General features: G+C 51.8%; 1 protein-coding gene across 4 annotated transcripts in view; it reads left to right on the top strand.

The window, feature by feature from the left end:
* The window catches only part of Gsg1l (GSG1 like), a 199,125-nt gene that overhangs the window by 108,963 nt on the left and 72,950 nt on the right, over positions 1-17,212 (top strand). For all 4 annotated transcript variants that reach the window (XM_038333044.2, XM_038333034.2, XM_038333025.2 and 1 more), the window contains exon 3: positions 13,188-13,340. In XM_038333044.2, the coding sequence (XP_038188972.1) occupies positions 13,256-13,340 (85 nt within the window). In that variant the 5' untranslated portion in view covers positions 13,188-13,255. The remainder of the gene's footprint in view (positions 1-13,187; positions 13,341-17,212) is intronic.

The raw sequence follows: 17,212 nt of genomic DNA, 5'->3' as shown, positions 1-17,212 counted from the left end.
TGATCCACTCTCCAGGGTTCCATTGCCCTGTAGCTGCATGGGCTGTGGCGCTGATCACAGCTGGGACAGGAAAGGCATTTTAGGTCAATAAAGAGTACCAGGACAGCTGGAGGGAGCCCGGGCACCTAGAAGAGGTATCAGCTATCTACAGACACAATCACGCCATGTAACAACAACATCCGTCAGAGGTGTGCAAGGCTGAGTATGTATTGCTAAAGCTTCTGACAAAGCTGGCCAGAGGTTCCTGCTGGCTTGCTCTTAGGGGTATAGACTGACTCTCAGGGGGATCTGGTCACTCAGCCATTGATGGGCTAACTCGAGTTTGTCCTGGATGGAGATAAAGTCATCAGTGATGATCAGCACAGCATCAGTTTTGCAAGGTGTTCCTGTCCCATTGATGTCCTGGTTGAGACGAGTCATAGAACTGAGACCAAAGGTGGGGTCCTGGGCCTGACCAGAGGGTAGAGAACTTGGGGAACACACTTGCAGCCCCCACCACAGGAAGTTTGGAGGTGTTGGGTGGAAGAGTACAGGGAAAGCTGACGTTCAGAGGTCATTGCGGACAGTGTGTGGAGCAGGGAAGAGGGAGGAGCCGGCAGAAGGCACAGACAAACCAGGCGGCAGCACGTGCCGTGGGAGATGATTGTGCTGTGTTCAGCCCGTAAGAACCAAGGCAGGCTGAGGCGTTTGGTCAGCTGCACAGATGCCCAGACACCCCCGGGACTTAATTGGCCTTGGCTTCCACAGAAAGGTTAATTGCTCAGATCACAGTCTGCAGCTTCTGGAACTGACAGAGCGGCCCCTCCACTCAGGCCCCTCTGGAGGCCTGTTTTTTTCTGTCTTCCCTGGTGGCTTGGTCAGCGCTGTGGCTAGCAGCATCAGATGGAGCGGTGGAGATGCTCCCCAGGAGGCAGACTGACCAGTAAGCAGACATTCAGGGCTGGGATAGACATCCTTACAGGGCCAACAAAGGCCATCAAAGGCTACTTGGGCTGGAGAGGACTCTGCAAGCAGCCTACACAAGGGCTTCTGCCAGGCCCCTTCAGGCACAGCTGCATCCAGGTGCTCTGACCACGCCTTTTCCTGCACCAGCTTCCCAGAGGGCAGATTCTGTGAGGACAGAGGTGCCCACCACAGCTTCAGCTCCCCCTTCCCAGTTTAGCCACCTCTAGTGGGAAGGGGAGCCAAATGGTTTCCAAAAGTCAGGTTGGGCCCTGACAGGCTCAGCTTCAGTCACGTGCCCAGTCCTGAGCAAAACAGTGGTTCCCCATCCTACCCTGGGCCGAATCCCACCCTGGAACCAGCTCCCTGAACACAAGGGCACAAAATCCTGCGAGTGTGGTCCCTGGAAGGAAAAGCTAGTTTTGTATTCCCAGGACCATTGCGGGGTTGCCCAGAGCATTGTGGAGAGAGAGTGGAGGCAGAGCAGGCAGGATGTCAGGACCTACCTGCGTCCCTGGAGTTATGAAGCAGGAAGGACCAATAGAAACTCCTGTTTCACAGATGGAAAAGCCAAAGCAAGGGAAGGCGGTAGAGGGACAACCAAGATGTCTTGGTGGGCGGTGCCCAGCAGAGGAGACCCCGCAGGGTGGCAGGGTGAGTTGGGTTCCTACTAGGGCTTCTCAGAGGAGTTGAGAATTGAACTGGACCCAAGTGGAGAAAAGTAACCAGTCGTAGAAGGATGAGACGAAAGAACATTCCAGAAGAAGCAGCCAAGAGCAAGGGTGCCCAAGGTGGTGACCAGCATGGGTGACCTGGCCCTGTCTGCAGAGGACCTGGGAAACTGGAGAAATAAATGTTTCTTCGAGGGAAGGCCACTTTCTTTTCTCTGCCTCCTAGAGTTCATCTTTAAAAAGCTTCGCTTAATAGGCCTGCTTCAAGAGCTGCCTCATGGGATTTTAATCTAAATTTTATTACTACTGAGGTCGGATCTATTTTTCCATCTGATCTTAACTGGATTGGCTCCTTCTTTTGTGAACTGTCTGGAAACCTAACCTTTTGGGCCTCCTTAAAAAACTTCCTTTTTTTGAAACCTCAAACCTCAGGCACTGGGAAGCTGCTGCTCTCAAAGGCCGCCAGCCTGCTTATTCCCTGGGACTTTGATCTTTATAAACACCAAAGGAAATGCCGTTTTTATTGGCAAAAGCTTTGTGGGTGCCTCCAGATGAGAGAGCAAACTCTAAGCTAGGGAGTCTGGATATTTTTAAACTTCTCTACCAGAGTGATAAAGCCGGGATCCTGTGGTCCAGGTGGGGGTGGCAGGGAGAGGGCAAGATGAAAGATGCTGTCTCCTTCCAGGGTTGGCACAGGGTGGCTGACAGGCCAGACGGATCCCCCTCCCTGTGATACACACACGCACACACACGAACCAACATACACTTGCACACGTACACACATGTGTGCGTACACACTCACACAGTGTTACTGTTTTCCCTTCAGGCCAATGTCCTCTGGACCAAAATAATCCAAATCTAGCAGTGAGGCATGGTGGGTTTGCCTGTCATCCAAGCACTGGGGAGTCAGGGGGTGGGGTGGATCCCTAGCCTTCACTTCCTCATCTATCTAGTCCAACTTTTCTGGCTCTCCTCTTGTCCTTGTGGCGGAACCCCCCTGGGGATTCTCTAGCAAGGTCAGTCACTTCCTTCTTTTCTTCACCGCCAGGCTGGCTCCGCTGGCTCTGATGGCTCCGCAGTCTTCCCCACAGTGGCCTTAGCCTTTGCTCCCTGCGTCCTGGGAACCTTCTCGTGTATTTTGTTGTTTCCTGAAAGGCCCCACTGAGGCTCTGTCATTCCGATAAAGCAGCCCAGGCCCTGCAAGGTTTAGGTCACATGCCCACAGGCTTCTAGGCACAGGAAGCAGCATGCAAACCCCAACACTGTCCTTTCCCACTTCAGGGAGTCCCAGATCTGCTGCCTATTGGCTGGAGTCCTGGGCTTGGCACTTATTCTCAGTTTCCTCACGCACACAGGGTGGTGATGGAGACGCATGCTTGCTGTCTGCTGAGTGCAGCTATGGTGCTGATGCAGGATCTAGGCTAGGGATGTGGTTCTCTTCTGCTCTGGTCTCTTTCCTTACTGCCGTGATGAAACACCGACAGAAACAGCCTAAGGGAGGGAAGCCATATTTTAGCTCATGGTTCCAGAGCGTTTCCACCAATTGCAGCAGAGAAGGCACGGTTGATGAATTCTTGATTTTGGAACTGTACGGTGGAAGCTGCTCACATCTCAAGTTCAATGGGAGGCCAGAACCAGGGGCAGGTATTACCTTCAAAGGCCTCATCCTAGTGAGCTACTTCTGGCTAAGGCCCGTCTCCTAAAGGTTCAATGTCTCCCAAAACCACCTACGGGAAGTTGCCCAAAACACATGCCTGAGGGAGCCACTTACAATTCTGTTTAACAGGCACAGTGGCTTCTGTCTCTCAGACCAGGTTAGTGAGGGAGGACATTGCCCTGGCTCTCGGAAGGAATGGATTCATCAGGTCACAGTAAGAGGGTCACAGTGGGGCAAAGGGCAGAGGCCATAGCTGGCTTGGCCTCCAGCTGCTAGATAGCCCATATGTCCTCTGCTGCCCACTCTAGCTTGCTTCCTGGAACCAGAGAATTGTGTTTTTTCCACCCCACCCCCTTTTCCAGTCTCTATGTTCTCCTCTGAAAAGGGGGGCAGTGAGAAGGTTCTAGGTCCAACAGGAGCCAAGCCTGGTCTTTCCTGTTCGTGTGTCTCACTAAATCTCTACTATGGTGCTCAGGGAGGCGAGGTCACTCGCATAGACCGCACAGCAAGCAGGCACTGAGCTGGATTGTGGGATGTCCTCATTCAGGTTTCTATTGCTGTGATGAACACCAGGACCAAACGCAGCTTGGGGAGGAAAGGGTTTATTTGGCTTGTGCTTCCACATCACAGGTATCACTGAGGGAAGCCAGGGTGGGAACCCCGGGGCAAGAACTGATGCAGAGGCCTGGGAGGAACACTGGTTACTGGTTGTTCCCCACAGCTTGCTCAGCCCAGGAACACCTGCCCAGGTGTCACCACCCAGAGGACCTTCCCACATCAATAGCAATCCAGAAAATGCCAATGTGATGGTGGTGTTTTCACAACTGAAGTTCCTCTTCCCAGATAACTCCAGCTATGTCGAGTGGACAAAAACAAACAAGCAAACACTAACGAGGACAAGGAAAGAGTTCCATTCCTCCGCCCCAGTAACAGCCACACAACTCTAGACCTGCAACAGGCGTCATGGGAGCAACTGGTGTCCATGAGGTCCAGGAGTTTCCCACCATGCCCTGCTGGCCTCATCCCCCAACTCCCTAAGGGCCTCTGAGCTCCATCGCTGACTGTGCAAACCTGCTTTTCCTCTCTCACACGGCTTCTTCCAGTGGTCACTCAGAACGACCTGTCTCTTCACACTGTGGGCTGCTTCTCTTGCTGGATGCCCAGCCAGCTGCCACTCAGCCCTGGCCACTGGCCATCTGAGGGAATGTGGTCCTGGCCTGGCCGAGTCTCAAAAAGGATCTTGATTCTTTAAAAGTATGGCCATGGCATTAAATTGTAAATTTAAGAATCTCATAGGTAGCTGTGAAGAGAAAAGGGGGATAAAAATCGAGACAGAAAAGTACAAAAGGAAAGGAGGAGCGGGAGAAGTCAGGGGAAGGAGCACAAAGTCACAGAAGCCCAGAGGCCTGCCCTCAGGACTCCTTGAAATTCTTTGCCTGCCTCTGGCACAGACAGGAAAGGGAGGCTGGGAGACAGGCATCGCAGCCAGGGTGACCTGAGAGCAGGCTGAAGGCCTGCCTGTGGGGCCAGAGTTCAGCCTTCGCCTTGTGATCTCCTGCCTCCTCCCTCCCCACCATCCAGTCCTAGCACATGAAACAGTGGTCTGTTCCCCAAGTCTGCATCTGGGGTCTGAAGAGAAAGAGCAACTGCTGTCATCTGGTACTGAAGGCCAAGGTCACAATGACAGGCCTCAGATGTTCTGCGACTGTCCTCAGCTTCCAGCAGAGCCCCTTCTAAAGGGCACGTCTGCCAGAGATGGTTTAGAAGTGACAGGGACTGTGGCCTCTGAGGAGGGAGAGCATTGTCGGAGACAAAGCAGTTTGTTCAGTGGTCGCTGCTGAGAGAGGAAAGGGGACTCCTGAATACCTCCTATGTACCTACAGGATACACCAAGAGGAAGGATCAAGCACTTTCTTTACACAGGGGTCTCCCTGGGACCACTGCTGAGGCTAGGGTGGGCCGGAGGGGTGTCTTGGAGGAGGTGACTTTGAAGAAACCTGGTGGCTTAAAACAGCACGGATGCATCTACGGATGAAGTCCACAGTGTGAAGTCCGAACGTCTGTCACAAGGGCTGGATTGCTTTCTGGAAACTTCCTGGTGCTGGAGATGGAATCCAGGGCCTTACTCATACCGGGCAAGTACTCACTACAGCCAAGCCCCACCCCAAGCCCTGTGCGACACTTTCTTGATGCCCTCGAGAACCTGTTTTTCTGCCCCATTTCATTCACCCAGAGCCTTGAAGTGCTGGGTCCAGAGTCAGGAGTAGGGGTGCACTTGCTATCATAGAGTTTGGGAGGCTGACATGGGAAGGTCACAGATTTGAGACAGCCTGGGCTATCTAGGGAGATCCAGTGTGTGTGGGTGATCAACTGAGCAATAACCAGACACAGAAAAAAAAATCCGTGCCCCTGTAGTGTCAGGGTTAGCCCTGTCATGTGGGCTGTAAACTCAGGGAGGAGCCTTGAAGAGCTGAGGTCTCGGTGTGGTCTGTGTCCCCTGTCAGAGTTCTGTTAGGAGGTAACCCTGCCTTAACTTGGCCCAACCTCTGTGGCCATGTGAGGATTCGGGCTCATTATGCCACACCCACCCAATTTGCAAATGAACTTCAGAAAGCTGGAGTTTGATGAGGCACTTCTTATTTTTAAATGTTGACAATGAATGTGGATATTTTTAAAAATATTGTGTGGGCCAAACAAGACATTTCTGCTGCTTGGATTCTGTCTGCTGGCAGCTTGCATGAGAAAGCCCTGGCTTTCCCAAGGGGGAAGCTGAGGCCCCAGCAGCAGATGAACCTTTGAGCCCTTCCTCAGGGCTAGGCCCCTTGTTCTCTCTCAGTCTCCCCTACTGAATACCCCTTTCCTCCAAACTTCTGTCCCTTGGCTGCTAATAGAGTGTCCAACCCTTATGTTCCCATTATGTGACAGAAAACAGCTCAGGGGGGCACGGAGCCCCAGCCTGGCTCTGCCTCTGCCTTGCTCTGAGACAGTACATCCCAGCTGGGCTGTGGACAGGAAGCCTCTCATTTGCAGGTGACTCCAGACTCCCCCTCCTGCTTCTGCAAGGCTTCCGCCTTTTCCTGGCAGCCCACGCCTTCTGGTCACTGATCCCCCCACACTGACATTTCATAAGCAGCAGCTGTCACTGAGCCGTTCCCAGCCCCAGCAGACCGGCTTGTGTCATTTACATGATTTAACATGCTTGGCGTCAGGGCACGCTGCCCAGCTCAGCCCACAGCCACTGTGCTGGGCCTTATTGATCCAGTGTAGTAAACTGATGGATTCTTTTTCATTTATTTATTTTGAGGAAAAAAGGTTGTTCCCCCCCACCACCACCACCATCACATCTTGGTGTCTTGTGTTTCCTGTGACTTTGCAACAGTTGCCCTTTGAGCTCTCAAGGGTTTTATCTGTCTAAGGCTGTTGTCTCAGGCCTTAGAGGTCCCCTGGATGACATCACACCAGGAACACTGAGAATCATAGTAGGAACAGCTGAGGCTTCATCTAGCAAGTTCAGACAGAGAGGTGCTAGCCCTTGCCTCACCAACAAGCTACCAGTCCTTACAATGGGTCAGGAAGTGGGTGCAGAGACCCCGCTTTCACGTGGGAACACTGGGATTTGATAGGTGTCCCCTGCCCAGGCTCCTCCACCTGTGCTTCTCTGCCTTAGCGTTGATAACTATGACCTGGTTTTCATTCATGACACAGGGACGGTGGCTCCACATGGTGATGGCTGCTGGCCCAATCTCAGGCTCCTCCCCACCCCTCCGGGGTGACCTTGCTGGGCCCCATCAACCTGTGTAATGATGGTGGCATATGTAGCACTGGTCCCATGAGAATACAACCAAACTGAAAACTCCTGCCACTGTCCTTCCATCACAAAACGTCGCTCTTCTGCTCATGGTGATGCTGACCCTGACGAATCCAGCACACCCAGTCAGGCAGAGACAGAGAATATCCAGATACATATGGTGTCACGTACTTCTAAGGATAGTCACTAAATGTGTTTACAGTATATACTTTCCATATGTGGGCGGTGCATGTGAGGATGCATACCTACCTACCGTTCTATGTATGTATGTGTGTGTGCACATGCATGTGTGTGCATGTGTGTGCATGAGCATGTGTGTGTGCATGTGTGTTCATGCGTGTGTGTATGTGTGTGCGTGTGTGCGTGTGCACGCGCATGTGTGTGTGGCGCATATGAGGGTGGTTACATACCCACTCTCTGCATTTTCCTGTGTGTGGTGTTGAAAGAACTCAGGCATGCGAATGTAGAGGTGAAAAAAAGGATGTTGAGCATCTTCCTCTATCGCTCTCCACTGTTTCTTTCCATTTTTTGAGGGCAGAGTCTTTCCCTGCACCTGGAGCTCACCCTTTGGACTAGGCTGTCCGGCATGCCCCCAGCATCAACCCGCCTCTGGCCTCCCATGCTGGAGTTACGGACAGGTACCATTGTGCTCAGTTTTTTATGTGGATGCCAGGGGTTCGAACTCAAGTCCTCAAGTCAACACTTACTCATTAAACCTTCTCCCTACCCTCTGTTTTTTATTATAGATTAATTAATTAATTACATTTTAGATAGAATCTTGTGCATCTCAAGCTAGGCTTGAGCCAGATATGTAGATGAAGATGACCTTGAACTCTTGATTCTCCTGCCTCCCCAAACCCAAGTACTGGGGTTAGAGGCATGAACTACCATGCCCCAGTCATGGTGCTTGACTTTCATGTTATTTAGTGTGAACTCTACTTAAAAGCATGTTTACTGTAAAAACAAGCCTTTTGATGGCATCTCCTTCCATCAAGAGATGGTCACTCTTCCTCACAAGCCTGCATGGCCAGGTATGTGGTAGGGGCATGCTGTGCCCACACAGCTCTTGAGAGGCATCCCCTCCTTCTCAGAGCGAGGCTTGACTATAATTGTTAATTATTATACTTGTTCACCAGCAATGGCCCTGCTTGACTTTCACACACACACACACACACACACACACACACACACACACCCCAGCAGAAAGCCCATGGGATCCACAGGGACTCCTGCACTGTCTGGCATTCTGGCTCCGTGTCTACCCTGCCCACTTCTCAAATGAGAGCAGCAGGGGATGGAGGTGACCCCCATCCAAGGTCACAGGAGGCTGAGGCTTGATTCCCCCAGGTGTCTCTGAGCTCAGTGAGGAGCCAACCCTGGCTGGCTCTCAGCTGGGGAGGCACTGCAGGGAACGGAAATCATTCCTGCAGACCATCAATCCCATCAATGGCGGGTCAGAGTTGACCTCGCCAAGCTGTTTTTTAAAAAGGCAAAAAGTGCAGCTAACAGGATTAACTGTCAGCTCTGCCCCACCTGATGAGAAATCTTTCCATTTCTTCTGCCCCTGAAGGTCACCCATTCCCTGCTGCAAATCTAGTCATTAGTGGCAAGTTCGGGGACTGGCCCCATCCCGTCTTTGATTACAGGTCTCCCCCCATCACCAAAGCACCTGATGCTCCCTTCTCTCCCCAGACTTCGGGGGGGGGGGAGGCATACTGTCTCCCACTGTTTTACTGTCCCCACCCGTTGCTCTGTGTCCTCCAGACGCCAATACCTGCCATCCCAGCACTGACCTTTGTTCCCCAAAGTCAACTCTCTTTACCGTGTGTGTGTGTGTGTGTGTGTGTGTGTGTGTGTGTGTGTGTGCAAAAGGAAGATGGAGGATCTGAACCTGAGTGTCTATCCACACCATCTGCAGTCCCATTAAAGGCAGAACAGGCCCCATGCCAGTGCCTTTCTTTTCTCTCTCTGTATTAATTAGTGTATATTATTTGTAAAAAAAAAAAAAAAAGAATCACTATGACATTTACACATGGAAACAATGTATTTCCATCTACTTCACCCTTCTCTTATCCTCCCTCCCCTCCTGGTACCCTCCACAGTCTCCCTTCTGCTTAATAGAAATATAGATTCTGATAACGAGAAGAAAAGTGTTTGGCTTATTTCACCTAACCTGATGACTCCAGTTCTATGTATTTCTCTAAAAATGATATCAGTTCATTCTTTTTTATGGCTGAATAGTACTCCTCTATTCATATACAACATCGTTTTCCTTATCTGCTCATCTGCTGGCTCTGTATGTATCTACCGAGGCTAGAAGAGCAATGGACACTGGCGTGTGGGTGTCCCTGTCACATGCAGAGTTGGATTCCTTTGGGTACATGCCAGGAGTGGCACAACTGGGTCACATGGTCATTCTGTTTTATTTGTTTGCCATACCTTCCTGCTGATTTCCACAGTGGCTGCAGCAGCCGTTTATAGTACATAGCTCCCAGTCCCGCGGTGTCAGGTGGGGTCTGAGCCTCTGCACTCCCCTTCACCAGTTCCCGGTGCCCGGTGCCTCTGGATAGCTGGTCAAGATGCTACTGGCACCATTTACTTGGATCTAGATCTGATTGAAGACCAGGATTGACCCCCCCCACACACAAAAAGATGAGTCAGGGAGGGTCCTTGAGGGGTGGAGATACTCCAAACAGCAGAGGGAGCCATTCTGATGGAAGGGTTCCTGGGGGCAGCTAATTGTTCAAATGACACACAGTAGTTCCTTTTATGGAGTGGAGGGCTCTAATGTCCCCAAAGGCTGACAGCAATGGAGAGCTGGTACTGCCCTAGCCAGCAGGAGAGGGTGCTTAAAGCCAAGAAGGCAGAACACAGCATAGGTAGTCCTGGGCGGGGCAGAGTGGGCAGACACCAGTGTCCCATTACCCCTGAGGACTGAGCCATGGGCCCCAGGCAGTTCAGGTCCCTGGATGCAGACCTGAGTGGAGATGTGGGAGGATATCTGGGTGGCACGGAGGGAGGAGGTGGGGTAGAAGAGAAATCCACAGAGAATCACCAGCATGAGAAGTAACTACACAACACGCTGGGCCCGGGGCTCAGCTTCCTTTTACAATGTGGCCAGTAAGAGGCTTGGGATGTGATACAGTTGGTAGAGGACTTGCCCAACATGAATCTCTGGGTTCAGTTTCTAGCACCTCATAAAGTTAGGCATGGCGATATATGCCTGAAATCCAAGCATTTGGGTTGTGGAGGCAGGAGGATCAGGAGTTCAAGTCCATCCTGAGCTACACAGCAAGTTGGAGGCCAACCTAGACTGCATGAGACCCTGATCCCCACCCTACACCCCAAATTAAAAAGTGTTAGAAAGATTTTAAGAATGCATTATTAGTACCACTAAGGACCCTTTGGATGGAGGTAATGAGAAGCTTTAGAATCACGGGAATAAGAAACTGCTTCTTCATTCTCTGGTTCAACTCAATAATTCGATCTTTGTGAGGAAACTGAGCTGTGCCATCTCTATCTCAGTCACTGCTTCAGGGGACTCTTATTTGCCTCTTGGGAGGGAGGTTGGTTCCGTGGGGACAGAGGGAGTACTAGTAACCAGGGCATCACTAGGCAACCGGATAAAGTGCCAGCGGGGAGCACACCCCGGCTTGGTGAGGATAGAGAATCTGGCACTTGTACCCCAGAACTAGGCTGGGGGATTGGCTAGATTCAGCTCGTTATCTTCTCCCGGGGCTCTGGAGCACATGCATGAAGGCTCCTCCCATGTAAGTCAAAGAAGCTAAGAATAATAACAGGCTGGGCACAGTGACACACCACTGTGATCCCAGCACTATGGAAGCGGGGATCCAAGTGCCAGGCCAGCCTGGGCTATCTAGTAATACTTTATCTATGAAACACAAGCAAAATCATAATAATAGACATTGTAATGGTCATGCTAAGTTTCAGACCCAGCAATAAATGACACTGAAGTCCCACCAATCTTCCAGTCCCCATAGAGGGTTTTGGGGACCCCTGGAGCCTTTTCTGTTTACCCATCAGAACATGCATTTCCCTCTGTGCCCTCCAGCGACTTTGAGCAGCTATGACTGCAGTAAGGCCCTGGTTGACACATCTCTGAGATACTGCTTCCCAATGGTGCCACCACGGGTCAGATATGATCCTTTGGCTGAGCACCTACCCTCCTGTCCTCCCTGAATCCCCACATCCTCTATGCATGTCTCTTGAGGACATTCCCTTCCTAAAGGACTGCAATGACTATTTCTCTGGGGAGCAGTCACTTCCTGGATCCCCCTTCCAGAGCCCATTCCACAGAAGAGATCACTGAGGTTCTGAGTGGGCCCCTCATGGCCAATGAAACAGCCTGGATTTGATCCCAGGCCCCTTGGATCCCCAGAGGTTCCTGGGCAAAGACAGAACCACTGGTCCCTTCAGAGTCCAGCTCTGCCATCCTTAGAGGTAGGAGTAGGAAGCAGCTGGTCACACGCGCGCACACAGCCGAGCACAAAGAATGAACACATGCATGCCGACTGCTCATTTCTACTCATACAATTCAGGAACCAAACCCAAGGAATGGCACCACCCACGTTTAGGCTGCTCTTCTCACTTCAGTTGACCTAACTAACTAACTAACAACTAACTAACTAACTAACTAACTAAACTCCCCATAGTCACATCCTCAGTCCAACCTAACTCAAGCAATTCCTCATTGAAAGTCTCTTCCCAGGCGCCTCTCGACTGTATCAAGTTGACCATTGACTGTCTTCATCTTCCCAACCTTGAGCCAGGTTTCTCTTTGCCACCGGATCTTGCAGCCACCTTGTGCCCAGCTCTCACAGAAAAGAGTGGTCTTGGGTTTATCGCCAACCTGCCAGACTTGATTCATAATCGCCAAACACATCAGTGTGGCATGGATGGGAATCCATGCTGGGTGGGTCTCCATTCCTACTGTTTATACCTCCCCCTTTCATGAACCCACAAGCTCATTCAACCCCATTGACTCCATCTTCCATTGATGAACTCAGTTGAGAGCCCCTGGGCTCCATTCCCATGAGTCAGCATGCTCCATGCACATGACAGCATCAGCGGATCAGTGACCAGGTCCCTCACTGGATGAACTAGAGTGTTACATAGTACTAAGAAACTACTTCTCCCCCAGTGCTGGCACCACAGCTCCTAGTAGTACCTAGAAAAAGAAACTGAGGCACAGAGTTCGTTCCTGAGCCCCAGAGTTGGGTGGCAAGAAGCTTAGCCTGGCTAGACATGAACTGCTTGCATAAGACAAGGTGCCAGAATGGGGGGGTCTGCAAGAAAACCAGAGACCAGAGGGAAGCAGGCGTCGTGCTAGTGACAGGCAGACAGGAAGAGGAGGGAGTGACAGTGTGGGACAGGAAAACAGCAGCCGTCCCTAAACTGGGTAGCAGTGCTAGTCGCCCAAGATGGACCCATACGGGAAAACCCAGAAGACATGGCAAAACCTAGAAGGGCTGAGGAGTGGCGTCCTTTAGAAAGGAAGGGCTGAAGCCAGATGATCTTTCTCACTGGCACCTGCGAGCTTCTCTCCTGGTCCACCTTAGTGACATCATGCTCAGAGTCCTAGAAAAGGGCAGTGACAGATCATTTCTAGGCCAATGATCAAATTCGATCAATCATCTATGTCCAGGCTCACAGCACAGCACAGCACAGCGGCTCCTGGGAGAACCACAGGCCAAAGCCACAGACTTGGCAGCGCTGGTTTCCAGAAGGAGGTAGAGCAGGGTACAATGGAGAGTGCAGGGCAAATAAAGACACGGGCAAGACTTGTGAGAGGTCAGGTAATGGGATTAGGGACATTTGTTGCTCAGATAACAGAGAACCTCCCCCAGTGGACTTAGCAATGGAAACTTTGCCCATGTAGAGTCTGCAGTAGGTGACCCTCAGGGCTGAGATGAAGGGGCCCTGCTCTATGCTTTCAGTATCAGCCTCACCCCCACAGTGGCCCCTCAGGGTGTCACAGCACAGGAAAACCTATAACTGAGCTTGGGTTTGCAGTGACGTGCTGTCTTTGGTGGGTGTGCTGGCTGGGTAGGGCGGACTGTTTCTCATCTGCTCCTGCCTCGCTCTCTAGGGGTGCTGTGGCTGTCAGTGGTCTCCGAGGTGCTCTACATCCTTCTGCTGGTGGTCGGCTTCAGCCTCATGTGTCTTGAGCTCGTCCACTCCAGCAGCGTCATAGACGGGCTCAAGCTCAACGCCTTTGCTGCCGTCTTCACGGTGCTCTCAGGTAAGGAGTGTGGAGAGCAGCGCGGGGTGGGGGTGGGGAAACTGCTCATCTCCCCTGGCTCAGCCCCAAGGGATGCTGTGCACTGGAGCCTGGGGACATCCTCTGTGAGGATGGAAGAGCACAGGCTACTGCATCTTCTCTGAGCCCAGACCCTACCATTGATAAATGTCCACAGCATGCTGGGCACCAGGGTCTGGCTTTATAATGACAAGCACACATACCTAGGGTCAGCCGTGCGGTGCTTAGCGTGAATGTGTGGTGCCACAGGAATGTATGTTGGATTTGGGCATGAGGCAGAGAGGTGATAGAAAGGGGTGCGTGGAGGGGGATCCCACAGGGCTGCAGAGAAAGACAAGGCAGTGAGGTGAAGGGAAGAGGTGTGTGGAGGGGGACCCCACAGGGCTGCAGAGGAGGACAAGACAGTGAGGTGAAGGGAAGGGGTGTGTAAAGGGGGATCCCACAGGGGTGCAGAGAAGGGTCGCTTCTGGCTGAAGTTGCTGCTTAGTGGCAGAGCATAAAGATCCAAGTTCCATCCCTCGCCATGGGGTCCAGGAAAGGAAGAAAGGTGAAAGGAAGGAAAGAAGGAAGGGAAGAAGGAAGGAAGGAAGGAAGGGAGGAAGGAAGGAAGGAGGAAGAAGAAGAAAAGGAAGGAAGAAAGGAAGGAAGGAGAGAGGGAGGAACAAAAGGTGAGTCCATCTGCAGTGAGGACTTCTGCCTTGGACCTCCCCTTATAGAGGTGGTGAGGAAGAAGCCCCTGCCCCCAGGACTCAGAGAGATGGAGAAAGCACACCAAGAAAGGGCCTTGGCCCAGATGCATGGTGTCCAAGTCCCAGAGTGTGGAGCAGAGAGTGCTCCAGAGTGTGGTCATTGTCCTCGGGGGTGACCAGCCATGCTGGCTGGCCTTTGTAAGACATCTGTTTCTAAAAAACCATGTGCAAATTGAATTTCTATAAACCCGACAATCCCATTCTTCACACACTGGAAGAACTGCCTTTGACAAGGGACATAATCACCTCTAATTGAGGTAGGTATAGAAACCAGAGGGATTTCTCAAAGAAAAGAGAGCTGAACTCAACAAGTTACAGCCTGCTCCCCAGATCAAACGCACCATGAGGACCTGGGGGATTCCGCGCAAAGGGGAAGGGTTTAGCCATAGCCTAGCACAGCATCTGGCTCCCGTCTAGTTCCTGCTGCTCTCGGCTGAGACCCTTCCTGCCCTTTCCAGTCTTTTATTCATTTGCTCAGTCAGCATCCACTGAAGGTCTACTGGGTCTACTGGGTTCTAGTCACTGGCCTGGGTTTAGGGGAAATGAAGGAAGAAGACTTGCTTATAGGAAGTTTTTTTTCTTTGCGTTGAAGAAAGATGTGACATTATCATGTGGCCTGGGCACCTCTCTGTCCCAGGAGGGAGGGCCATCCACTCCTCCCTAGGAAGTGTGATGCTAAACTGGGGTGTGAAGGAGCCATGCATGACAGGTCTTGGGGACCAGACTGTGTTTCAGCATGGCAGGAAGGCAGAGACAGGAGGAGAAAGGTGCTGAAGCGAGGCTGGAGAGCTGAGGAGACCTCGCTGCTTTACAGAGGCCTCCCAGGTTCATCCTGCATGCACAGGGGTCAGTGAGCTGTTCAGAGCAAGGGGATAAGGGAGTGACAGGATCAGGTTTGTACTGGGGATGAGTTCTGAATTCAGGGTGGAGCCTGGATGGAACCAAGCAGAATGACAGTAGGGAGCAGGGTGTAGGCCTGTCATCCTAACTATTGTGGAAGCTGAGGCAGGAGGATCACAAGTACCAAGTATCCTGGGCTATGGACTGTGTTCAAGGCCAATTTGTGTAACTTGGTGAGACTCTGTTTTAAAATAAATGATAAAAGGGAGCTGAGCTGGGGCTATAGCTCAGTGGCCGTGCTTGCCTGTCACATACGGAGTGTCACATCATCCTAGTCACAGCGAGACGGAGAATAGAGACAGGGAGGCTGCTGTGGGAATCAAAGTGAGAAATAGCAGAGATTAAAACAGGCACCCCCCTCCATGGTGAGGCCCCTAGGACTTTGAGACAGTGGAGGAGCAGCCATTAGGGAATGGCAGGAAGGTGAGGTCAGCTCAGAGTCCACAGAATTCAGAATCTGTGAACCGTTTTGGGAAACCATTTATACCCTTATTTCTGCAGCTTGTAAATGTCACTCGTCATTCTCCTGCACCGTGGTGATGGGGCAGGCGTTGGGACTCAGTGACCTGCAGCATCCATCCTTTCCACGTTCCACGGCAGCTGCCGCAGGTGTTCCGATGCGCAGCCTCGGGAGCAGGGCGCTTATTAGGCCTCCACCAAATCTTGTTTAACATGCTCACAAAACAGCGTGCATGTTCCCACATGAAGAGTCTTGAGTGTTTTGCTAAATGCATTCCCCGTGATTGGTTCCCTCTGTAATCAGCTGAAAGTATCGTTCCGAGAAGGGCTCCACAGGTCCAGACAGCCAGGGAGCCCCTGACTCAGCCATGCAGAGGTCCCTAGCTGCCCTTTGCCTTTAGACAGACGGAGTAGCGGGGTAACTAAGAAGACATGGGGGATCCAAGAGGGAGGTGGTCAGAGTGCTGGAGGGGGCTGGGTGTGCTCCTCATTCTGGCCAGCAGCCTCCTCTCTATCCCTTTCTCTCCCTCTGACCCTCATCCAGATACCCCTCCCACTGCCATGTAGCCTCCAGCCCTCCTCTCTACCGTCTTTAGTCCAAACAAGTACATGTCAGTTGTCAGCCAAAGTGGCCTTAATGGTTATATCAACTGGACGGAGATTTAGAGACAAGTGCTGAGCTAGTCCGTGAGGGAGGGTTAGATGGGCTAGAGGAGGAGGAAGGCCCATCTTTACCATTACCCACCATTCCACGGGCTGGGCTTGAGGGCTGTGTGGAAAGGAGAAAGCCAGCTGAGCATCCCACGTCTCCCCAGCCTCCTGGTGCTGATGCTGCCCCGTACTCCAGCAGCCATGATGGATTGTACCTGCGACCCGTGAGCCGAAAACTGGCCCTCCCTTCTTTAAGTTGTTTCGGTCAGGAATCACAGGAATGAGGGAAAGCAGCTAACACAGCAGCCATCTCCATCCCACTTAGCTTCTTCCACAGGCTCATCACGGCTTCTGCCCATAAGAAAGGAAGAAGCAGCAGCTCTTTCTCCCAGCAGGGAGGCCCACTGCTAGCGCCGCTGGAGCAAACCGGCTGTCTGTATAACTCCAGACATCTGAACAAGTCAGGGCTCGGGGAGGTTAATTGACCTGCTCTGGTTGGCACAGCTGGCCAATCATGGCACTGGAATTAAAGCCACTTCAAACTGGCGTTCAAGGGTCTCTGTGCCTCTGCTGCTTTCACGGAGTCACATTGTGGGTGTGACCAGGTAGGAGGACAAAGGATTTTCTTTTTTTTTTTTTTTCAATTAATCTGCAGAAAGCAGAAACTCAGAAGTTAATAGCAGCCAGGTGAAGTGGTAAAGACCCAACTATTTATTCTTAGGAGATACTCAGGAGATGGGGAGAGCCGAGCAAGGCAGAGACAAGCTTCAAGGCTCTTACAAAGAAAGACTGGTGTCCAACCTGCTGTTGGAAAGACACAGGAAGCTGGTTTAGGGTGGTCCCTTGGGAACCTTGGAGGGGTGGAGTGATGTCGATGGGTCCCCTGGGTGGCTGGGGAGGTCCTGTAGTCCAGGAAGAGGCCACTGCTGATGCCTGGGGTGCACTGGGTCCTGCCATCTACTGAACCAGATGAGCCGAAGGTGAAAATGTTCCTCCGGTGGAGGAGAAAGCAGAGCCAGGCAGCTCTTCTCATGCAAACTAGTTATTAGGGTTAATTAGCAATTATGAAAATTAGCACACTGATTATAGTTGGTT

The sequence above is a fragment of the Arvicola amphibius genome, chromosome 1, assembly GCF_903992535.2.
Source record: "Arvicola amphibius chromosome 1, mArvAmp1.2, whole genome shotgun sequence".
NCBI classification, from domain to species: Eukaryota; Metazoa; Chordata; class Mammalia; order Rodentia; family Cricetidae; genus Arvicola; species Arvicola amphibius.
Note: the sequence above shows the minus strand (reverse complement) of the source record. Positions and strands in the feature narration are given on the sequence as shown.